This window comes from Phocoena phocoena, chromosome 19 (genome assembly GCF_963924675.1).
Source record: "Phocoena phocoena chromosome 19, mPhoPho1.1, whole genome shotgun sequence".
Lineage (NCBI taxonomy): Eukaryota > Metazoa > Chordata > Mammalia > Artiodactyla > Phocoenidae > Phocoena > Phocoena phocoena.
In genome coordinates, this window is record NC_089237.1 from 42905967 (window position 1) to 42932485 (window position 26519).

Below are 26519 nucleotides of genomic sequence, written 5' to 3' on the forward strand. Positions count from 1 at the left end.
ATTTAAACAGCACACAGTGAGTGAGAAATTAGATCCCCCACGGGACACTGGAGAAAGCCTGAAGTTTTAATCTTCAAAGAAAAAACATCAAAAGGTAATATTAATTTGAAATTTTCTCAATTATACATTAGAACCAAATGTAAATTTTAGCATATATTAGATTTCTAAAATTAAAGTTTGAGCTTTAAGTTAAAAAAAAGAATAGTTATCCGTGTTCAACATGGGCTAGCTGCTTTATCTCAAATGTGGCAAACCACTAGATTTGAATATATGATTAAAAAAAAAATTAGCCTTACTTTAAAAATGGTTTACTAGTAAACTTTTGGGATATGTCTATACTATGCCTATGTCATAGTCCCCATCTACTAAAGAACACTAGACTAAGGCTCAGATTCAAGTTCTAGTTCTGGTCATTTTTAGATATGCATCCTTTTGCCTTTGTCTGAGCCCATCTGTAAAATGGAGGAGTTGATATTGATCCCTTCTGAATTTCCTTTTATCTTAAAAACTATGAAATTTGTTAAACCAAGGTTGGCATTTCCTCAGTGCTGAGATAAGGTTTCCTTCATTCCCCCTGCCCCCTCACCACCACTTTTAAAAAAGCAAGTTCTTAGATTTGCTTGTGATCCAAGTGTTAGATTAATTTTCCATAATTATTTTGAAACAGGAAAATGATGTTCAAGCTATTACTCAGTCTGCTCCTCCTGTTGGTTGGTGACACTTTGCAGTTAACTCCAACACTGACGACCTCAAATTCTATGACAGCTTCTAAGCAGATCAGTACAAGTTCTGAGACAACCCCAAATTCCAAGACAACTCCAGAGCTCCATCTGGATCCCGACACAACTTCAAATCTCAAGACAACTAAGAATATAGAAATGACCTCAAAGATAGCCACAACCATGAACACGAAAAGTGGTGGCACCATACTGAATGCAATGGACAGCACTCACTTTCTTTTCTATGTAATATTTTTGATGCTTTGTGTACACTCAGGCTGAAGTGGACTTGGACTGTTTGCATTGCTATCTCAGTTCATTATATCTGCTGAATGACAAGCACACTAGGAAAATTAAATTTATTTCAACTTACTTCTGAGTTAATTATCATATCCTAGTTCAATCTGGTTGTTTGCACATTTTAATTGTGTAAGCTTAATTATTACCTTAATATGATGGTTTCCTTCCTTATAAATGCTAAAAAAGGCAAAATACCACATGTTTGCCTTTTAAATGTTTGCAAAACTGAGTTGAAACTCAGGTTTTTACATTAAAGGTGTAACAGAAGAAATTATGTTGGCAACGTTTACCAAAGTATGCTTCTCTCTCTCTCTCTCTCTGTGTGTGTGTGTGTGTGTGTGTGTGTGTAACGGATAGGAGGTTGGGGATGGGGACTGAGGAGTGGCGTGTGTTGTTTTTGTATTTATTTTATTTTTTATTAAATAGACAAAAGGATAAACTACAGTGCTCTACACCAGGGGTCCCCAACCCCTAGGCCTGTTAGGAACCGGGCCACACAGCAGGAGGTGAGTGGTAGGCAAGCGAGGGAAGCTTCATCTGCTGCTCCCCATCACCCACATTACTGCCTGAACCATCGCTCACATTACCACCTGAACCATTCCTCCTCCCCACCCCCGCCGGGTCTGTGGAAAAATTGTTCTTCCACAAAACCGGTCCCTGGTGCCCGCTGCTGTACAAAACAATACATCTATCTGGGTCACCATATTTCATGAATGTGTAATAGTAATACGTTGTTACAGTAAAAAAGGTTCCAATTCGGCTAACCTTTGGAATGCAGACTACAGCTGCTCCAATGACAAAATTATTTTAGAGTAAACTTTTGTCCTTTATTGCAAAAGGTCATTTGTAAATCTGATGCCTAGAATTCAGAATTCTTCCCTATAGAAATATGTCCCATATCTACTGGTAAGATTTTCATGCTGGTCTACAAAGACTGATTTAACCTAAAAACCTAGTGTATAATTTTAACAGTGATAATAAACATGTTATCTTTTTAATAACCATGTTATTAATAGTGCAGTTGTTAAGGTTTGAAACCCAACTCTGATTCTTACTAGTGGTACCACCATGAATTAAATACCTGACCAGTGAGACTCCCAAACAAACCAGTAATAAACTAGGAATGAATCACTTGGGGTGTCTGTTAGATATACAGATGAGGCTCTACCCTGAAATGTTGATTTGGCAGCCCAGGTAGGGCCTTGGGATATATACGTTTGCTTGCTTTAATTTCCCAGGTCATTCTGACCGATACCTACATTTGTGAATGACTAACAATTTCTCTAAAATTCAGTTTACACACAAGTCAATCACTGGTAATAATAATAGCTCAGCAGGTTACTTTAAGGGTTAAATGAAAAAGTATATAATATGCACAGTTTGCCTGATGCAGAGAAAGCACTCAGTAAGTTTTAGCTACTACTGACACCCAAAAAGCAACTGCCAGGTATCACAATGTTCCTAAGAGGAAAACTCTTCATTGTACTTTCAGGTTTTATATTTTTAATTACTCTGACAAAAATAACGTGTGCCCCTGGCAACAAGTCAAACAACAGAGATATATAATAGAAATACTATAATTGATCCTCTACCTGCTCCAATCATACTCCCCTGAGATAAGCAATGTGAACAGTTTAATGTATATCCTTTCACACACTTCACAGTCTATACATATCATATGCCTGTGCACATACACACCCACATTCCTCTGCACCTTGCGTGATAAATGTCAGAGCCATCCTTCTGGATCTTTGTAAAGGTGCATTAGAGGACTTCTGTTACTTTCTCCTACTCAGAATCCATTTTTCCTCATTCTGATATCGGCAGTCCAATTTCCCTTTGGGAAACCCTGCTCCCATCCCCCCACCCCTTTTAGTTCATACAGTTCAAGCTGGCTTCACCACTGAGCTCCAGGGATGGGCACATAATTCGGGCACAGACAACCAAGAAACTCCATTCCCCTTGCCATAGCGAAAGCCTCAGAAATTGGCAGGTGACTCAGGCCAATGAGACCAGTACTTTTGCTGTTACTACTGGGAAAGAAGTGTTTTTCCACTGGGTTGTTAAGCTGGGAGAACACAAACCATCACTGGCTATAGCTTAGGAAGAGCTGCCTGGGAATAAAATCAACACAAAGGAAGTAGAGTCAAGACACAGAGAAGACAGATGTTCTCCAGATGACACTGTTCAAAGCTCTGCACGTAGTCATGCAAGAAGCCAGTCCGTCTCTTGATCTTCTTGGGTACATGTGGCAATTGATATCTTTCCTGGTTCACACAAGTTTAAATTTCATTTCTATCACTTGTAACAAGCAAACTAGACTTAGCACATTGCATATTATTCCATAATAGAGATGTATCATTATTTATTCAACAATTTCCTTTTGATACACAGTTATATTATTTTCAGTTTTTTGCCACTATAAACAATGCTGCAACAACTGTCCTTATATTTATGGTACTTTAACTATTACAGGCTAGGAGCAAAAGTGTATAGGAGGCAATAGCAGGAAAAGATTAGAAACTAAATTAGGTCAAAATTATGGAGCACCCAGCATGCCTGACTTTATATGAACCTGGACTTTATATGGGGACTCTATTTAACAAATGGAGAGAGACAAGATGAGATCTGAACTGGAAACTGCCTCCAGAAGCAACGTTCAGATGACCTGGAAGTAGCCTGTCAATACAGGGGACACGGGTTTGAGCCCTGGCCCAGGAAGATCCCACATGCCACGGAGTAACTAAGCCCGTGTGCCACAACTACTGAGCCTGGGCTCTAGAGCCCGCTAGCCACAACTACCGAAGCCCGCGTGCCACAACTACTGAAGCCTGTGCGCCTAGAGCCCGTGCTCTGCAACGAGAAGCCACTGCAGTGAGAAACCTGCGCACCGCAATGAAGAGTAGCCCCTGCTCGCTGCAACTAGAGAAAGCCTGTGCGCAGCAACGAAGACCTGATGCAACCATGAATGAATGAATGAATGAATGAATGAATAAATAAATAAATAAAAAGATGACCTGGAAGTAGTTTTTGTGGGGTTTAGGGAGTAGGAGAATAATGCTGCATTAGTACAGGTTAAAGCTAGTAAGAGAGTCTCACTAATGGCAGTGGGAGGGAAATGAATTCAAAAGACATTTCCAAAGTACCGAAAAGCAATATTAAACCATTAAGACTCAATTCAAAAAAAAATAAAACATAGGACAGCCCCTGATAAAGGAATAGCACTAGGAGGTTATTCTGAATCACATGACCGCCAGGCTAGGAACAAGTACTTGACAGGGGCAGCCAGAAACCTACTGGCTGGCCAGCATATAGCATTAAGGGCTTTGCCAAACAGGTATTTTTAGCTGAACATGTTCTCCTTCTGGGATTTGAAGTGTGCAGTGTTGAGGTAATGAAGGACTGACTAGCTGGGGCTAAAACTGAAGAAATACAGAAAGAGAAAAATCATGAGGTAGACTTGAACGTGAAGCCAAGAGAGAATTAGCGCAAGCTGGTTCCAGGACTGACAGACATCTAAGTTCTGTCTACATCTGGGCAGGCCCTGCTCTAATTCATGTTTTTCCTGAGGCCTATCTTCTTGAGAAAGTAAGAATGCCTTCTTTGTAATAACAGGGCCCTGACTAAAACAGCCTAACTGATGAGCCTAGATCACACAACTAAAATCAGACATGGTGACTGATAATGAGGATAAAAGAAAGAGGGAAGAATTTTAAATGATTAGGGTTTCTAGAGTGAGAAGGGATGGTGATGCTACTGAGAAAGAGAATATGGTGTGAAGAAGAAGTCGATTTGAATATACACTGAATTAAATTTTGGACATTTCAAGTGCGAAATGTCTGTGGAGTATCTGTAAGGAGACTGGAATCCACAGCTCAAAAGACATAAACTAATACATGGTAGTCTAAGCCACAAAAACAAAGGAACATCAAAAAGTTAAACCTAAGTGTTCTCTGACAAAGTTGGCTGAGTTACTACCTTCCCCTGCTTTTGTATACAGTGGAGGAACTGGGCCTCTCTCTACTCTGAGCTATTACGTGCTCATCTGTCCTGGACCTGAAGCTTCACACCAGGTGACAATGAAGGCCAGGAGGCACTCTCGTAGGTCTAAGTAAGAAACTGAAACATCTGAAAGTCTGAAATTAGTAAAGTCATATCCCAAAACGAAAACAACCAAAAAAGAAAACCTCAAATATACTCTGCACAGAACTTTATAGGTCACAAAATACTTTATGGGAGATGTAGGCAGGATAGTTTCTATAAGCATCTCCCCCTCTTTAACATATGAAGAAACAGATCCGTAAAAATTAACTTATCTAAGAAGCAGCAGAGCCGGGAATCCTTAGCACTCTCAAGTCACCATATTATACACGTTTCTTGGAAATCCCACTGATTTAATACCACAGAGGGTGTCTGCATCAGGCCCATGCTACTTTCCTGTTGGCCTGTATAGTACAGACCACTGCAGAGAACGAACACAATCTTACACTCTGATCCTGAAGAAAAAACTCAGCTTTGAGGTTTTCCAGAAATCTTTCTGACTTGTAAACTAACAAGAATTTAAAGGGGCGGGGGAGAGACACATGTCTATCTACCTCTCTTACCAATGTCTCACTGTTAATTACTTCGACAAAATAGGGAAAATCAAAATACACTGGTGGGGCTTCCCTGGTGGCGCAGTGGTTGAGAGTCCGCCTGCCGATGCAGGGGACACGGGTTCGTGCCCCGGTCCAGGAAGATCCCACATGCCGTGGACTGGCTGGGCCCGTGAGCCATGGCCGCTGAGCCTGTGCGTCCGGAGCCTGTGCTCCGCAACGGGAGAGGCCCCAACAGTGAGAGGCCCGCGTACCGAAAAAAAAAAAAAAAAAAAAAAAATACACTGGTGGTGTTAAAGATTGGGGATGGAATACAAATACAGTTCATCTCAAATGCAAAAGAAAATTAAAATCATCTTAGGCAATTTAGAAACAGCATCTGAGATAAAAGGTAGAAGACTTTCATGGGAAGGTGAAGAGATGTTACTCAGAGTTGTTAAAGAGAAGGGCTAAGGATAAATGCAAGTTTCTATGCCCTCTTGATTCCCTAACACCCCAGTTCTTAGGACTTCTTGGTGTTAACGCCATCTGAATTATCCAATTAACTGAGTTTCCCACCTCCCACCTTCCTTTTTTCACTCCTCTGCCACTACTTCTCAACCTCCATTTATTTCCAATACACTGCCAATTTTTTGCCATTCATGACCATTAAGTCTACTGACATAATTCCTCAGTTTATGTTAAATTGAGGTAATTCAGAAAGATTAATTCCCAGTGGAACAGCAGAACAAGAGTGAACATAGTCCTTGAGATTCCAAAGCCAGTGGTCTCTCTATTATATCACACTGTCCCTAAGGTTCAATTACCATGAGTTTATGTCACACTAAATGAGAAGAAGTAAAACTGACTAACGTCACAGACAAGTTCTCAAAAGGAAGGCAGAATGAGGCAAGAAAGAAAAGACAATGGCAGGGAAAGCAATGCAAGCATTATACCTATTGTGAAGGAGGAGCACTGCCAGAAAGGTTTTCTAGGGACTAGCCTGGACTGAAAGACAGCATGAACAAATACAATCAATTTTTCAGGCTGTCACCTGTGCCATATCTTTATAGAAATTTCCCATAGTGTCTCTGAATTATTTGTTAAATCACTCTGCTGTTGTCTTACGCAGCATATTACTAAAAGTTCTAAGACTCTTTCCGTTTAAAAAAAACTTTCTGAGTATCATGTGATGGATAGTATTTAATCAGAATACACCAGAAAATAAAAAGTTGTGATTTTTTTTTACTCTTGGTAATTAATTCACTGTAACGTGGTATAAAAAAATTGATGTAACAAAGAGAAGCCAATACGAAACAGGTAGTCTGAAAAGCAATTTCTAATGTACTGAGCATCATCTAGGGACAAGATGGCTGTTTACCCAGCTACATTCTCCCAGAAAAGCTTGTCTCCAATTCTAGTAAAATCAAATGGGAAAAACCAAACTTCCTGTCTCTCTACATTTGATATCATTTTAAAAGCTCTGGTAAGATAAAACATAGTGTTTCTTACCTCCGTGCAACATAATAAAATATAGGATTCCCAGCTTTGGAAGTCCCAGCTTGGTAGAAAATACTCAAAGTTTTCAAAGCTTTGAACTCTTCTTTTTCATGTACTTGATGCCTGAAAGAAAAAAAAGGGTAACTCATAGGCTTTACACTGTCCACTGAATATCTACAAAAATCCACAACTGCACCAATGATAAAATATACAAAGAGACAAAATATTTTAAAAGCAACACGCTTTCTGAAGGGCAATGTGGTTAACATGTACCAAAAAATTTAAGGTGCTGTTCTTTGAACCACAAACAGTGGTTCTTAGGATAATGCTAAGAAAACTACTGGACAGGGATATTAACCATAGAATTGGTTTTAATCATTTTTCTTTCTAGACATAAATTTTTGAGTTTTTACTTACTTGTTTGTTTTTTAAGAGTTCAGTTTACCAACCTTTTCTTTCCTAGCTTACTGATTCTGAATGAGTGAGAAAGGCCCACATGTTCCTCTTTATGGGAATTTATCCTCACAAATAGTGTTATCTTTTTCCAGATGGTTACTTACTGGTATAGTTGTACCAACACAATTTATTAAAAGTCCATTCTAACCTCCCTGGTTCTGAATATCACTTTTATAATTATACTCTTATATATATTTAAATATACTTCCAAAAAAGGCATGGTTTAATTTTTATATATTCTGCTCAGTACTCAGTGTGTGTCTTTAACCTGAAGATTTTTGTCAGTCAACAACCCTGGAAAATTCTCATTTGCTGTCTTTCATATATTACCTCTTCACTATTCTCTTTAAGCTCTATTTATTAGATATGCTGGACCTTCTCATTCTCACTTGTATCTCTTAAACTCTTTCATATTTTCCATTTCTTTATCTCTCTGTACTGACTGTATACTAGGTAATTTGCTCCAAAATTCTCTTCCAGCTATGTATGCATTTATTATTTTTCAAAATATCTTTATTGGAGTATAATTGCTTTACAATGTTGTGTTAGTTTCTCCTGTACAACAAAGTGAATCAGCTATATATATACATATATCCTCATATCCCCCTCCCTCTTGAGCCTCTCTCCCACCCCTCTAGGTTGTCACAAAGCAACAAGCTGATCTCCCTGTGCTACTTTATTATTAAAATACATTTTCTTTTACCTAGTTTTTCTATGTGTCTTGGGGGTGGGAGGAGAGGTTGTATTACCTCCGTTCATCATATTGCTTGTGCCAGGTCAGCATTTGTTTAATATTAATGGAAACAACATAGATATCACTTGATAAGGGAAATAGGTGCACACGTGTATAGGTAAATGACTGGGAGGCTATCTGCCAAACGTTAACTAAATTATCTCTAAGGGATGAAATAACTGAAAACTTCTTACTTTCTTTTTTAGACTTCTATGTTTTGAATAAGTTAACAATTTTTATTTTTATGGTTGACAACATTAGAAAGCTATTTCCATTTTTTTAAAAAGAAAAGTGAGTCTCAGCATCAGTGGGAACTTAGAACAAAAATATCACCTAATATTTATTAAACACTTCATATATACACCAGACATTGTTCTAAGTACCTTACACATATTACATCATTTAGTGTTCAAAAGGACAGAAGGTTGTTTTGTAAGGAAGGTAGGGTCTTAGGTAAAAGGACTAATGAAGAGGTTTTCTCTGAAAGATGGAAAAATGGCAAGGACATCCTTAGTAATGTTGCATAAAAAATAGTTTTACATTTTTGGACTGCACAATTTTCAGCTAGGTAACATGAAAATTTTGTATGGAAAATATTCCTTTAATTACATAGGAATAAACATTTGTTACACAGAAAAACGTTAACAGAGCTAAAAAGATAAAAATTAAGTAACAGAGCTAAAGATAAAAATTAAGTTTGAAAGGAGATTGTTTTCATACATTCTTTTAACAGTATCAAAATATGGGAGTCATGTGTACAAAACTATGGCCTGTATGTAATATGATTAATACCAGGCACTTACAATGCCTGGGACATTATGTGCAAATCGTTAATGTGAATTAACTTCAGAATGTCATATTCTGCTTTTTTCTCTCTGCCTCTGGCACACACCATGAACAAAACACTTAACCCACACTCACTATGAAACACTAAGTGACTAAGTGTAAAGTAGTATGAAAGGTACTTTATAAAGACTAAAGAATTCAGCAAACTATCTTCACTGTAACATCACAGTGGTGAATGTCTAACAATGAGGATCCAAACTAAATCCATCTAAATGAGATTCAAAACAAATGTCTACAGAAATTTTATAGCAATATTAAAGTATACTATATTTTCTGAGCCTCAATCTAAAAGAAGCTAGTATCATTAATTTTCAGGAGGGTTCTAAAAAATGTTACAGTGTAGTAGAAAGAGTTCTGCACTTTGAACCAAAGGACCTATGAATCAGGTATGGAATCTTAGGCAAATTAATTATTCACTTTGAACTCTGTTTTCCCTAATTATAATATGAAAATAATGTTATCTACCCTCCCTTTTAACTATTAAATGCAAAAACACCTCAAAACAATATGACAAAGTACTATTCAATAAGATGCTATTATTTTTATAAGAAAATCAACTATGAAACAAAGCATATTTCAACAATATATAGGGTAAGAGAAAAGTGGGATTCCAAAACATGGCAATGTGGTCATTAAGTACATCCTTGCTAATAATTCTCTATCAAATATACAAGCATATCTAACAAGTGGCCTGGTGGTAAACCTTGCATCTCATTGAAAAAGAAAGCAATCATCATTTCAAGGTGATACTTTACCTAGTCATAAATTCCTCAAACTTTGAACTGGTAAGGTTAAGGCTGGACCAGTGTGTATCTGCCACAGGTTTGTGCTCTGGAGGACCCAGGTATGCAAGAAGTGTTGCCATCTTATCAAAAGGTCGTCTTCCAACAGCTTTGTGATCCCTAGATATAGCAAACTACTTAGGAAAAAGGTAGCAGTTCACATTTAGCAGAACACATTTCTTTAGATTGTCACTGGCTGCTTTTCTTTTTACTGTCAGCTGGTGGTTCCTGTTAATTTGTAAACAGAATCCAAAAGAGCTCAGGGGTTTTAAGTTTACACTGAGATGTCTTAGAAATATGACCACTCCCCAAACTACAAAATTCACATAAAAATTCATTTTGTTCTAGCATTAATCCATTACCATTAAATGGGCAATCAGCAAGTAAATATAACATTCTGATCCACTTTTTAGGAAGTGGACATACTGTCCCTGATATCAGATTTCTGCTTAATCAGGGTAAATATGAATTTTCAACAACTATTAAACATTTAAAACTAAAGATAACGACATTACTTCACAAACATCAAACTGGCAAAAAAATTATGAAGTTTGCTAATGCCAATTTTGATGAGGATGTGTATAAAGAGGTACTCTCACACAGTGCTGTCAAAGTGTAAATAAGCATGTACACTGTGAAAAGTAATGTGGCAGTATCTAGTAAAGTTGAGGCTGTGTATACCCCAGAACTCGGCAATTACACATTTAGGTAATACACAAGGAGACAAACATGAAGAATATTTATTACATCGCTATTTAAAATAATAAAAAACAGGAAACCCTAAATAACCATCATTTAGGAAGTGCAAAAATAAACTGTGATATAGTCATTCAATGAAATACTAAGTTAAATAAATGATAAATCTCAAATAGAATATTGTGTGAAGAGACTATACTCAGTGTATCACTGCTGTAAAATTTTAAACCACACAAAACTATATTATATGTACCTATGTTATACCTGTAATTTCCTTTTTCTTGTCAGTTACACAAGAGAGAAGTAATACCTTTTCTTCCCCAAGAAATAAAATGTTATAAAGATCTGAAGTAATTACAGAAAAATAAATAATGTTAAAGCTAGGTGGTAGACATGGGTCTCCGTTACATTATGGTCTATACTTCTTTTTATGTTTGGAATGTATCTTTTTATAAAAAACCAAATTGAAGAAAAACTCTCTAGTATTAAACTACATGAATATGATTGTAAGTTATATAAGAGTTTGTGCTTAAAAAATGCATTTAAAAGAATGGTTGCATTTGAAAGTTCCACAGTTTAAGTGCCACACAGATACAGAAAGCATCTTCCTCTTTCTATCTTAGGCACATATTAGTCATACCCATGTCTACTTCAAGCCATTAACAACTCCTAAAGGATTAAAATGCTCTCTCTTTTAAACTCCCATTTCCTAATTCGTTGCTAGCCTTAGCTTTATGGTCTTCTATTTTTCCCATGAATGAGCAAACCATTTTTATTGCCATTTAAAAGTAATCTGGACTCATTTTACCTTTGTAAGAGGACTCATACATAGGAATTTGGGCCCTTTATAAACATACATAACTAGAAAGGACAGCAAATGATTCAGGCTACGAGAGACTTTAACTAAAAACAGCAAATGAAACAATTCCCAAATTAATAATTTTCAATTATTAAGTATTGTCTATATAAAGCTATTTGCATATACTTAGAGTACCACAAATGGATTATAGGATTGCAATAGAATAGCAATGTTTTAATTATTAAATTCCTAAGAATTAAGCTGCTCTTCAGATTCAGATGCCAATACTCACTTGAACTTCTAGTATATTTAAATTTCTCTATGTCTTGTTGTACATTATGTTTGCAAACCAGAAAAAACCCAAAAGGCTAGTTTGTGAATTCTTAGCTTAATTTTTTTTTTTTTTGGCTGTGCCGCACGGCTTGTAGGATTCTTAGTTCCCCCACCAAGGATCAAACCCAGTGAAAGCGCCGAGTCCTAACCACTGGACCACCAGAGGATTAATTCCCTCTTAGCTTAATATTTTTTAAAAAGTCTGGGGCTTCCCTGGTGGCGCAGTGGTTGGGAGTCTGCCTGCCAATGCAGGGGACACGGGTTCAAGCCCTGGTCTGGGAAGATCCCGCGTGCCGCGGAGCAGCTGGGCCCGTGAGCTACAAATACTGAGCTCTGCGCGTCTGGAGCCTGTGCTCCGCAGCGAGAGGCCGCGACAGTGAGAGGCCCGCGCACCGCAATGAAGAGTGGCCCCCGCTTGCCACAACTAGAGAAAGCCCTTGCACAGAAACGAAGACCCAACACAGCCAAAAATAAATAAATGAATAAATAAATTTAAAAAAAAAAAAAAAAAAAAAAAAGTCTGTAGCACTGATGTACGTTGGTTGATCATTTAATATGACTTAACCTGTTGTCTATATACTTTTAAAAAGAGTCTACATGTCTCTTTCCAAATCATAATTCTTATCTAAGAAGATGCAAAGTAAAAAGCATTCATGACCAATAATTTTATTGGTATGAATTTAAACTGGGCCTTCCCTGGTGGCCCAGTGGGTAAGACTCCACATGCCCAGTGCAGGGGGCCCGGATTCGATCCCTGGTCAGAGAACTAGATCCCACATGCATGCTGCAACTAAGAAGTCCGCATGTCACAAATAAAGATCCCACATGCCCCAACGAAGATCCCACATGCTGCAACTAAGACCCAGCACAGCCAAAAATTTATTACAAATAAATAAATACTAAAAAAAAAAAAAATTTAAGCTGAGACTTTTCAATATCCCCATGACAGGGAAATTTTACCTGTTGCTGGAAAGATACTGGCCAATTTTCTCTTGATTGTTCCAGAGTAGACGATGTAAAGCAAGCACATTGCCATCACTGATGAAGGAAAGACTATGATTTACTGCATCACTTGTAGGACAATCGGATGCTATATCAAGGAAAAACCTTCAAAAATGCAAAGCTATTAGAATTTCAAAAACCAGATATACTCATATCTATGCTTGAATTAAATCTATGTGAAGTAACTTTGTGAAATTACTATTACAAATATGGAGGTTTTATCATTAAACGAAATAAGAAGAGACAAGGAGAAAGTTGGTCTTCCATTTCTGATACCTGGCTACAGCTTCAGAGCAGGCTCTGAGGTCAGACAACGAAATTTAAACAGATGAGACTTTGTAGAGAAGCCAGTACTTTACAGATAAGGAAATGGAGGCCCAGACAAGACAAAAGACCTCCCCAAAGGTCTGTACAGCCTCTTAGGTCAAAGCCAGGATCAGAACCTTTGTTCTTTTAACTTTCTATGGGTAGTCAATCTGCCAGAATATAAATCCTATGCTGACATTCACTTTCTTTCCAATGTGATTTGCAGTCCAACAGTACACCTTTTAAACTCCAATTAGACAGAAGTTCGCAGGAACTATAATGAAAAACTGGAAGAGAGTGTTGTACAAGTATAGCTTAGACTGTGAGCCAGAACAATTAGATTCACACTGTATGAAAAGTAGAATTCTTGATGTCAACTTACATTTACAAAGCACTTTCTCGTAAGTTATGTCATTTGCTTCTCTAAAATCAACTCACAGGCAAACATAGTGTTATACCTACTCTACAGATAAACCAGCAACTCAGAGAGAGAAAGAGAAGCAACTAGCTAGTTATGGGAACCTAGCAGAACTCAAGTTTTCTAAAATCATAAAACTTCAACAGTTATCCAGTTACTCATGAACAAAATCTTATGCATTTACATCACGTGGTTTAAAGAGTAACTTTTTAGTTTACATACATATCCAAATTAAAGTATCAAAAATATTCTAATATCAAAAAAACCTGTGATTATACACTATAATGCATTATCTGTACCAGTTTGGTTTTAGTTTTTACTGAAAGAAATCTTTTTCCTTCTTCCTCTCCTCCATATTGTGTCAAACTCAAATCCTTTATTTTAGGAGATATGTCAAAAACCCCTCCTGGTTTTTAAATATGGAAATCACTACCAGATTATAAAGAATATCATTTTATTTCATTACTGTCTTTTATAGTGGAATAAAATAAGATTATGTTCTTGACCAAGAGAGAAAAAAGAAAACAACCTACACAGGAGCTTCATGTAGATCAAGTACATAGACTTGAGTGAAAGTGAAAATATTTGATCCAAACAGAGCAACTGGCTAAGTATCAGGCTGCTCACCTTCGTGCTGCATCAAAGTTGCTTTTCACAAAATCATTAAAAGGCCGCATGTGCTCTTCTTTTGTGAAAAGGACATGATTGGCAATACTCTGAAGTACCTAAACAATAAAATAGGGTTATAAAGGATCTGATTGTTTATTTATGAAAGCTACACATTCATATATTCTTTAAAAAATATTAATTTTCTCACTGATACAATTTCTACTGGTAGTTAAAAATCAATTATTGCTCATTCAATAAATACCTGGTTTTGTTTCTATGCTTTCCCAAATATGAATATAATTATATAAACACGTATATATTTACATATATAAAATACAAATTAAAATTTTAATGTATTTTTTAATTTAAAAATCATATAGTATACATTTTGGTTTCCATTTCAGAATTTCCATAATGATTATATAGAAAACCATCTTCAGAAGACATTTGCTAAAATATTTTCAAATGATAATAAGGTCCATCGGTATCAGTCTAATGAATTTCTTTGTGATATAAACAAAAATAAAACAAAAGCATATAAGTGAAAACCACAGGGCATTTCAAAAATTAAGAAAAAGTACAGTGAATACAAAAAACTGAAAATTTATGGAAGAGAAAGTTTGAATAGCTATATTATCAAAATGATTCTTCACCTTTGACATTAACTTCAAGCCTCTTTCGATTCTAGGTGGTGGCTTTTTATCTAGAATCCCTGCTTCATATGGTGAGACAATGGCAGGGTTGATAAATCTGAGAAACATGGCACTTCCCACTGCACCGATGCTGTTCTGAGGGAAACGCTGGCTAACCACCTAAAAACAAGGAGTTGAGAATTCAATATATGGTTTGAGTTAAAACAAGGAAATGGGAAGAAAGGGCTTGAAAGTCAAACTTTGCACAAAAATGCTGAAAGACCAATCCTGTGAACAACACATGCCTAATTTTTCCTACTCCCAAAACATCAGTAAACAAAAATTTATCCTCAATTCTTGCCCTCTATCATTTAAAAGCACAATAAAGGCATCTAAGAAAAAAAGAGAAGTCTCATAGATGAGTTGTGTAGAAGAGATCTGAAAAAAGATCTTAATTTTATCATCACTGTTTATACTGCAGATTTGATGAGCAACAAAAGCAGAACAAATTTTCACACAAGGATTATCATATTTTACTAAGATTACAAGACATGAGAGTGTGGTCAACTCTTGTAAGGCAAAGCTAAATAAGTTTCCAACAGCATACACCTGAAACATCCAATACCTAATGGTAAATACTTACATTTTGCTGTATACCAGGTACAATTAAATTTCTTGAGCAAAATGCTTGCCATATACAAAACAAAACTTAGTTTTCTTTGATTCCTATCGAGAGAAAAAACTTACTTACAAGTAACATTATTGCCAGTTCTTTTTCTTCATCAGAATGCTTTATAAGGGCCTACTTATTATTTAAACCATGCAGGAATGGGAATTCTTGGGGACCTAAAAGAAAACAGGATCCCACCAGCAAAAGAGAGAACCCCTATGTGTACCTCAATTTGTAATTCTGTCAAATAAAAAAAGTTAAAGATACAAGAAATCGTTGCCCACGCTGAAAAACAATGTGAGCTCAACATTTTAAATGGATTTATTTTCTCTTTTTCTCTTTATAAAACATTCCACTTTGAAGGTAAATTAGACTGGGAAAGTGCTATGAAGCTGGCTCAGCTCCCATCTTTTCCTAGCATGTCCTGTTTTAAATTAACACATGAAAATTATAGTTTTCTGAAATTTACATTTGTTACAGATAACACACATATTTATTTTTAAAGAACACTCATATAACATTTAAATCTCTACAACTATTCATGCTTAGCGTGGCTAACTGCTGCTGAAAGCAGTGTTGACTAACTCCACTCAATGTTCTGGGATTCCAAGGATAAACCTGCATTTCAAAGGCTACTGGGGGAAAATGAGAAAACAGGATTTATATGCAGAATCTCACATAGCTCTAGTTTTCTTCACAATGCCTCAAAAAAATAATACTTCTTGTCATGAATTCTCATGGCTGACTGACTCAAGATTAACTCTGGAAAGAATAAGGATCATTTCACTTCATTCTGTTTCCTTCAGTGCTTCATGTGGTATACATTTTAAATGTGTTGTTATTCACTGCCTAAAATCTCAAAATAATTTTCAACTATATATGATAGGAAGTTAGTAAAAATATGACTTTAGAGAATGACTTTTTAAGCTGAGAAAATCTTTCTGAGAGGTGATAACGGGGTGAGTTATAACTAATATATTCTCACCTTCGTGCACACTGCATCGCTCAGGAAGCTTTCTTGGTGTTACAGTACTTGGAGTGCTATTGCATGAAGGACAACCTTACACCTCAGTAAGAGGAAACTGGTGAAGGTGGTTAAACACAGCAGTCTTAGAAGAATGGCTTTAAAACCTAAATACTGTTTTAGTTATTTTTAGCTGAAATACAGTTTTAGAAACAGAATTAAGAAGAAAACACAAGTGCTTTTACTACTCTAGTACAGTGTTTAACCTTTTGGGGAGTAGGAACAGAAAAATGAACGTTTACTTTCGCACAGACAAAACTCTTCATAAATTTTAGAATGTTCACAGACCACCATTGCTACTGCTTGTTTCTTTTAGAACTCACAAATTTTAATCTTAAAAGATAAGAAACACCTCAACAAACCTACAAATTTTTAAAGCCTTTAAGGAGTGAGTTAGCAAGAAGGAACGGGATTAAAAATTGCTTTATATTTATAATTGCAAATAGGTTGTTTTAAAAGAATCACATATATTCAGTTTAATCCATTAAAATCCTGAAATGGTTTTTAAAGAAGTAGAAGTTAAGAGTTTGGTTCCCAAAGAACTGGTTAATTGTAAAATACTAACCTGCTGGGAAAGTGTCTCAAAAAAATCAATTACTTATATGCACACAGAGAACTCTTTTAAAATGCATTTTTAGAGTAGCTATTTCCTGGTTTTCTCTAGGACAGAAAAGCTTTTAAAGTGTGATGCACATTTATACCTGATTTAAACTCAATCTCAGAATTTAATGAATATCTGAGTGAATTATTTCCCTAATGGAATATTGTAAACATTATGAAAGGTACTACACCTTCACTAACTTCCACATCTTCAAAAATAATTCATGTCAAAACTCAAAAGTATCCACACTACAAGAACACATATTGTTTCATGTATCATATAATTATGTATCTCACCAATAACAGTATATTTTTGGAACTAAAACCTGATAAAACAATCAATATCCATAAAAATGCTCAACAACAAATTTTATGGTTATTTATTAAAATACTTCTTTTCCTTTCACCACAAATTAACATCAGTGTAATTTTATCTCATAATATACACATACTCAAGTTGTTTTTATTTTTAATCTGCAAAAATCTAATTTGTATCCAAAAGACATTCTGCATAAAAGGTCAAAGTAGGGCCAGTCTGAATGCTGAAACCAATTATCAGTCAAATGTCCCCTTTACTTACCTCCCCGCCCACCCCCCCATAAAAGCTGAACTACAGGTTACAAATAAAGGCAGTCATACACTGTACATCATCAAGAGAATCACAACCCATCTATCCTTAATTACCTGAGTTAGGTTGACAACTTCTCAAAGGAAATCTAATTTACAGTATATGTTTGAGTATGATAAAGAGAATTACCTATAATATGATTACACAGCTATATACCAGAAGCCAGAACCTTCTCTCCATATTTTACACATTACAATCCATGGTACATACACCCCAAAAGAAAGTTAACTTGCTTTTTAGATCAGTAGATTTTGTTAAGCCAACAACTCCATAAACCAACATTTTAAATTTATAGTAACTATACTGTCTTCATACTTTGGAATGTGTTCTAAAATATCTTAAATTGCCAATTAGATTTCCTTTGTTTCCACAAGGACCTCATATCACTTGTGCTGAGAAATACATTCCAAAACTTAGTGTTACCCAGAAACATTTTTTTTTTAAATCTGAAAATAACACTAGTAGAAAAAAACATTTCAAGGAACAATTTTAGACAAAATCTTAGTAAATAAAGCAATGTTAGGAAGGCTAAAAAACATGCTCTAGAGAAAAAGAGAAAGCCTGAATTTTAATTTATGTGATATACTACACAATGGTATTAGTAAAACACCAAACAAGAGTGTTAGAAATAGTAAATTAATTTCAACAGTGATGGTGTATATTATGTTAAATCCACATATGCTGAGAATTAGAAGGCTGAAGCATTAGAAAGAAATGTTTTTATTAAGTAAGATGGCCATCCAATCCAATCCATTTGCTCACAGCTGACCAAATTTACTTAACGTATCCAAAAAGGAATCTCTTGAATGGACATAAAAGCATGTCTCTAAATTTTAATTTAGTTCTGAATTTAAAATAGAAATTTACTATATGTAAAGCTCAGACGAGAAATGAAAGATGAAACCAGATGAATACACTAAATTTTACCTTTTAAAGTAAACTACCTACGTGACTCCTAAAGCTTTTCTTTACATCTTTCTCTAAATTTATTTGGATTGTATGAACAAAGGTAGTACTGAGCCTGATAAAGATCAGTCATACTGACAGATAATGGCAAATTTAAAATGAATGCACGTTAATATTCTGGACAAATGTCACTCACAGGAAGAAAATAATTATGACTACCATGATTTTCTTCCTTTTAAATTAGGGCAAGTTCATAGAAGCAGGTAAGTATATGCATATCATGTTTGCAAATAAGGTGTTTCTCTATAAATATGGACTCACTTTTCCTTTATTTCAGAAGTACTATAATTCTCAGTCCCAATAGTTTAATAATGATTTTCTCTAAGGTAAAAGTGGTTTTGTTTTACCATTAGAATTTTTATAATCTAAGCACAATGATCTAAATCCTGGCTGAGACTGTCTAGATAAAAATATAAGAAGTAAAAAATAAACTTTAGCTACTTTTAGGTAAGATTTATTAGAAAGTGACACTTTCCTTCCATGTACTTCTAACAATTAAGGAAAACTTTCATCTCTAGGAAAAGAAATCACTCACATTACCTGCAAACAAGAAGCAAGAATGAAGAGAGTCAGCATTTCCTAAGGCCTTGAAATTAAGTTTCTTTGGCATTCATTTATAATTTAAAGAATAAATAATAAAATTAGACCAGGGATATCCAATGCAACGAATGCTCCCAAAATACCTTTGGGATAAATCAAACCAAAGGAACACAGAGAATGTTTCAATGTAACTTAATTCCAGGGTTAATTGAAATGAAAGCTACTTTGTGCCAGAATTAGTAGAATGATTTTACAGTGAAGGTCAAATAGGCTGAAGTGAAGATGTTCTTAACAAACAGCAAAAGATTTTTGTTTTGCTTTGAAAGAAACAGCTAAAAAAAAGTTCTCCAAACTTACTGATTTTTTGTTTTCCTTTTTTTCTTTTACTGTAGCTTTATTCAGTAGGGAGTGGCAAGTTGCCTACAGAACAGAGATGAGCACAAACAAGTCACAGCACCAACTACATACAGCAACAAAAACAATGTTGGCTTGTACATAAAATTACATGATCAAAATGTAACACAAATGGAATCAACAAAAAATTAGGAATCAACTTAATTTTGAGGGATGAATTTTATCTCTGGATTTTAATTTTTATTACATTTTTAAGCCAAAGCATAAATAGCAAGAAATGCTGAGACAATCATATCTACTATTTCTGGCTATAAATCGCAGAAAAGCTCTCCTCAAGTGAATGTGAGGATATTTAATACTTGCATTTCAGTTAAATCCTAGCTTTTGATAAATTTTATATAAAATGTTCATTACAAATAGATCATACTCTAAAAACACTTCTATGCATCTACATAATTTTTTCTTGATACATATATTTATATATACTTCTCTGTGTATCCTTCAATTGACTTAAAAAGTTCTTTTTCCAATAGCTGGCATTGAATTCCTATCCTACTGATTAAAAAAATAAACATTAAATGGCTAAATATAATAGAAAAATACACTTTAGAGATTCTGAGCTAGTCTCTCTCTCTTTAAGAAAGATTACTCTTACAATTTCACTTATTTTTGTTTGCAGGCTACTTCCTGAAAAAGTTCTAATCAGAGGAGGTTAAAAGCTCTGCAACGTTTGGGAAAAGAATGTTATCAGCTCAACTAGAAATAAGCATTAATATTAAAGTGAAGAAACTGCAGAGAAAATTACAGAATAAAACTGTGAGCCTGCTTAAAATTTTTCACAGATTTGACCATTTATCAGAATGTCTCCAAAACACACACACACACACACACACACACACACACACACACACACACACACACACAAAAACAAAAAAATACCCAAAACCCACAGAGACATAATGGTTTCATCTCTCAGAGCTCCTCCTAGGCCAAAGAGCTCTGTTAAAATTAAAAGACTCCTGACTGGACTAGACTAGGCACAATAATTATTTTTAAAATATCTTGAAAACAAATTAGAATTCTTTAATCCACCATACATGGCATTTTATTCTAAAAATTCTGTGCATTCAACACCATAACCCATAATAACTTGGCATTAGTTTGATATTTGTTCATCCATCCATCCATCCATTCATCCAAGTAGTTACTGTGCACCTACTTGCTAGATACCATTCTAAGCACTGGAAGAAAGCAATAAAATAAGAAGACACGGTCCTTTTCTCAAGGAGCTTTGATTCAAACTTTAGACTATATACAAAAGCACTAGTAACCCAATTTATCCCCAAAATGCAGTTTTATACACTTTTTATTTTCAATTACGGTATATAACCATCAATTATAGCCTTAAAATTTTTGTGTAAACGACTTCTGTTTGGAGAAGCACATTTGCTAGGAAAAGACGACATTTATTTAGAATCATATTTAGCTCTTCCTCAGAATTCTCTCACCACAACTTAGGAGAATATCCAATCTGGGAATTGTTTTCTCATTATTCCAAAACTATCAGGAGGAAAAGTGGAAATAAATACATGAGAAAATGTCTCAGTTATAAATCTAACACATGTTCACAGTTGGCTATTCCTATATAATCTTAACCCAGTCCACTAAGTAAGGAGGCATATAAAATGAAAGACATGGTTAAACCATGATTTTAAAAAGGTTTAACAGTCAAAAGTACTAACTCAAGACCTAAAGCTCAGAGAAATTTATTAGCTAGCAATATACTCAGCTTTCAAATCTTCCCCAGTAGGTCCCAAAGCAGGAGACATATTTACTAGAGGGAAAAAAACAATCGACTACTATCCCTCCCAGCAGAACATAAAAGTACAAACGGACCATTATGTTATTTCCAAAGTCAAAAGGGCAAGGAAAAGCCAGAAGAGGGAAGATGAATAAAAATAAAAGAGCAAACTAAGAGAAAAACTACATTTGGAAGGAGACTCAATGAAAGAATATCTTGAGATCAAAGTTTATTTTTTTTCATTTTTAATTAGTAAATGTAAATTTTCCTGTAATCAGTCACTTATCAAAAAACTTTTATTTATAAATAACATAGCATATATTTCCTCTATAGTACTGTACATTCCAACAATAAGTTTATCCAATACGTCCCCAAAATGCACTAACATTTAAATAATATTATTAAAGGGAATAATTGTATGTGAAATTTTAATACAATAATTCAGGTCTGTTGTAATATGGGATACTGTATTATGGAATGTTTTAAAAAGCACAACACATAGTGGTTAATAAGCCACCAATTATCAACTAGCATTATTTTCTGCATTATTTTCACTTCCCTCCCTTCCTAACTATGAAAGCTGACAAGAATCTTGTTTACTTGGGTGGGAGAAATGGGGTTATTTATTCCTTCATTAAATATTTTCTAAGTACTTACTAAGTGCCAAGCACTTAGTTCCTTTTTCCTTATGAAGTGGGACTCCGAGTTTGCTGATGATACAAAAATTGTTTTCTTTTAGGGAGACAACCACATGAAGAATTTCTACTAAAATCTACTAGAGACCATATATGTAACCAGGTAGTCAGTACCCATTCACTTCTAACCAGCTAAAGTCAAAGCCACTGCCACTTGAGAAATTCATTTGCTCTCTGAAAACAGTTACTATTAGGCCAACCAAGAAGTTGGTCCAGACTATTTTTAATAGGTGCTTACCATTTCTTATCTGCCTAGTTATATAAACAGAAAGGACTGAATTGGATTTAAAGAGAAACCTGAATAATGCCCAGACTTAAGCTATTACTTACTGTATTAGATTTCATATTATAACTAAACCACCCTCTGGTCTCAGATTTAACTAGCTGAAAAAATTATGTGGGGCTCTCCTAAGCTTCCTTGAGCTATTTTGAAAAGGCAGGAAAAGTCATGATAAATTAAATTAAGACAGTTTTAATGCTAAGTATGCTTCATCATCTACAAACATGATGAAACATTTTTTTATAGATACAGCAGATACATCTTTATAAATAGCAATGGAGGAAAAATTCACAAAGAGCAGCCTGAAACAGCTTTTTTAAATGACAATTTCACTGATCTTGCTAATGTCTCTAAGCAACCAAAGCCCTGTGCTAAAAAACAAATGGCTGGGGATAACTCTGCAAAGAAAAAGACACAAAAGGCATGGGTTTTGATAAATACATACATTTTTCCCCCTATACCTGCCCCTGTCCCAAACTCCAGACCCACTAATGTTTCTTCCAGAATCACAGTTTTAACAGGCTAATGTGGATTTACACTAATCTCCCTTGGAGTGATTAAATCATTTCTGAAACTGCATATGCCCATCAAAAACACAGTGGAAGCCATAAAAGAACACAGGTGCAATTTCCTTAGCAAGTAGGGGATGACTGTGGACATCTGAACTCAGAAGCATTACTTGCAGTTCTAGTGTTGGAAAGTCTAATAATTTGACATGAATGATGATGCAATATATTTTATGAGTAGCATTCTACATAAAATAAAACATCAGCCTGTCCTGGGAAAACCTGACACAAACACAATAGAGCTTAATAAAAAAATCAAAATTATGGATCAAGCATTTCACAACACAAAAAACAAGGAGTAGACCAGCCTCAAATGTGAAAGACCCGATGAGTAATTTAGGTACAAGATAAAAACAACAACAAAAATTCCATAATACATCTCATTTCAATCACATCTATTATACCCAGTAGATTTGGTACATTTTAAGCTTGTTCTCAACATAAGGAAAATTTATTATTTTTAAAGTACCCCCTTAAACTACTTTATATTTTTAGAGCCAATTTAAACAATTCTTCATGTATTATTCATCCAAATTGATTCAGTATTATCAACCACCCACTATTAGCAGCTAAATTCCTCTTTGGTAAAGCATTTTTTTAAATTTAGCTGTGGATTAATAATGGTAATCTCTAACCTTAAGCATACCTGGTACAAACAGTGGCACACACTTCGTAGCTGAGGGGGAAACTCGGAGGAGGAACTGATGATGGCATGGAAGAACTTCTCGGTCATCTGAAGGAGGTTTCGCTGGTTTTCCTCAAGGCTCTCTGACTGTTCTAACCTATCGAGAGGAAAAAGAAAAAAAGCAAAACCAATTAAAAACAAACAAACTAACAAACAAACAGACATACTCCTTAAAAGACATTCAGCCAAATGCAACATTTGGACTTTGTTGGGAACCTGATTTAAACAAACCAACTATAAAAAAGGCAATTTTGAGAACTGTGTATAAAAATTCTTCTCCCTCTATATTTTCATAAATTTAGTATATGATTTTATTTTTTTGTCCATCTAGTAGGTAGGAGACTGCACCTCACATTTTTAACTTTTATTTCCATGACTTCAGTAAAGTTAGACATGCTTTCAATATTTTGTGGCCATTCAGGCCCTATTTTCAACTGCCCTTCATATCCAGTTTAATATCTCTAACTGCTAGGTGTCCCTCTTGCCAGTACCTAAAACTCAGTTTGTTCAAAATCAGCTGATTTTTTTCCTCCTACTTGTATGTCTCATCCTGTGTTCCCCATGTTGTCAACGGCACCATCACTGTTTCAATCACGTCATTCAGGTGACCTCTGATGTCGTCTTTGCCTGCAGTACTCCATTATTCCCCACATTCAATTATTGTTGCTAATGATTCTTTTTGTTTTAAGGTATTTATTTATTTATTTGGCCGTGCTGCACAGCATGTAGGATCTTAGTTCCCTGACCAGGGATTGAACCTGTGCCCCCTGCAGTAGAAGCACGGGGTCTTAACCACTGGACCACCAGGGAAGCCCCTCTTCTGTATGATTCTAAAGTCTTGGTGCTGTGATTAAAGGCAGATATTCAGAAGGCAAACTCACTAGGTTTAAATTTCAGCTTTACCACTTATTGACCATTATGACCTTGGTCAAGATACTTAACTTCTCTGAGCCTCATTTTTTTCCATCAATAAGACAGGAATAATTATAATGCCTACTTTATGGGGTTTAAATTTTACCCAGTGGCTCTCAAATCCACAAACCTTTACTTGAGCTGCCCAACCGAACTCTCAAAACACATTCCCTATGAAAGTCACTACTTAACTACTTGTTATACGTCTTATCTCCCCTACTAAACTGTAAGATCCTTGAAGGATGTCTTCATCTTTGACCCCTTGAAAACTAGCATAGTACCTTACCAAAACAATTATTGAATACTTGTTTTCAATCTCTTAACTAGTAATTTTCTTTCTATACTAATTTACATATTACATAAAAGTTTGGGACACTCCAGATTCCTTGCAGCTCACCATGTGGTGCAGCATATGGATACAGTAAGAGTTTGGAAATTAATGTAGATGACAGGCAGGAAAGATTTCATGGACTAGATGAGTTCTAAAGGAGGGAAAGAATCTGCACAGGCAAAAAGAAGTAAGGGCATTTCAGAAAGAAGAAGGCAGGACAAGCACACAGTTCAATCTGATAAACATTTATCATGCATCTACTATTTGCCATCTTAATGCCAGGTGCTGAGGATTCAACAATAATTGGCCTTTGAACCTCTCAAAGAGGGGAGAGAAGTACACACTAAGTAATGAGTACAATTATTCAAGGATATAAAAGACAAAATAGCAAACCAGAGACAGACACGATTAATTCACATGGCAACTGGTTGCCGGGAAGTCAGAGGCAGAAAATGAACTTGGGATATATGGGGAACTTAAAAGAGACTGGTCTAAACATGGGGGCTTTATGAAGGGAGATCACTTAAGAAGCTACAATAGTAACTCAAATCTGAGATATGGAGGGCATAGAAGCTTTGCGTATGAAAGAAAATATTAACAATATATTTAACAGGGCTAGAAGAGATTTCTAGAAACCTTGACAGTTCTTGTCTACTTTGTGGGAACTTTTTCTTAATGAGTCAACACAGCAGCAGGTGTGCTGCTGGTCTGTTTCCGATGTCCCTCTAATACATCTATCCCTCATGCCTCCCACATGCCAATGATAACTTATTGGCTATTCCATTCATTCTGATCCATAATGAAGCTTTGTGTTCAATTATTTAAGTGTTTGTGTGTATAAAAATTCTTCCCTCTGACTTTCAATCAGCTTTTGTTTTTGTTTCCTATTGTTTTCCTGTTTTTAATTTCATTGATTTCTAATTTTTATTTCTTTCCTTCTGCTTGCTTTAGGTTTATACTGAACTTTCTCTAATTTTCTAAGGTGAAAGTTTAGGCCATTCATTTTAGATCCTTCTTCTTTTCTAATATATGCATTTAATGCTGTAAATACTGTATTTCACTACTTTCCACACATTCTGATAAGATGCACTTTCATTTTCATTTAGTTTTTCTTTTTCTTTGCATCTCAGTTTTGGAAATGTCTATTGACATATCTTCAAGTTCACTAATTCTTTTCTCATTTGTGTCCAGTCTACTGATAAGCCCATCCAAAGGCATTTTTCCTTTCTGTTACAATGTTTTTGATTTCTAGCATTTCCTTTTGATTCTTTGAGTTTCCATCTCTGTTTAAATCACCCACCAGTTGTTGCATGTTGTCCACTTTTTTCCATAGAGCCCTTAACATATTAATTGCAGTTATTTTAATCCTCGTCTGATAATCCCAAAATCTGTCACACCTGAGTCTAGTTATGATGCTTGCTTTGTCTCTTGAGACTGTAATTTTTTTGTTGAAAGACCCAAGACATAATGGGTAGCAGGAACAGAAACAAAGAGGTCTTTAGTGTAAGGTTTTATGTTAATCTGGCTAGAACTTAGGTTGTGCTTAATGTTTGCTGTAGCTATAGGTGTCAATTTCTTCCGGTGTCCTTGTTTTTGTCTACCTAGTTGTCTGGGATTCCCTAGTTTTCCCTAGGAATTCCTTCTTAGAGTCTCTGTGTTGAAGCTCTTTGCTGTAACCCACTTTTAATACACTGGAGTCCTGTCGATGTAGTAGTGAGGTACTGGGGAGGGGAAGCAGTCTATAATCTTATGCTTATATCTC

The 26519-nt window shown here is 35.4% G+C and overlaps 1 protein-coding gene across 2 annotated transcripts in view; it reads right to left on the minus strand.

Moving 5' to 3' along the window:
• The window catches only part of NF1 (neurofibromin 1), a 250014-nt gene that overhangs the window by 86267 nt on the left and 137228 nt on the right, over positions 1–26519 (minus strand). The window contains exons 30-36 of one of the 2 annotated variants that reach the window (XM_065897304.1): positions 23476–23611; positions 19491–19553; positions 14727–14885; positions 14092–14189; positions 12699–12845; positions 9884–10030; positions 7106–7216 (exon numbers count right to left, since the gene is read on the minus strand). In XM_065897304.1, coding sequence (XP_065753376.1) covers positions 7106–7216; positions 9884–10030; positions 12699–12845; positions 14092–14189; positions 14727–14885; positions 19491–19553; positions 23476–23611 — 861 coding nt within the window. The remainder of the gene's footprint in view (positions 1–7105; positions 7217–9883; positions 10031–12698; positions 12846–14091; positions 14190–14726; positions 14886–19490; positions 19554–23475; positions 23612–26519) is intronic. The other variant, XM_065897305.1, reaches the window with a different exon arrangement.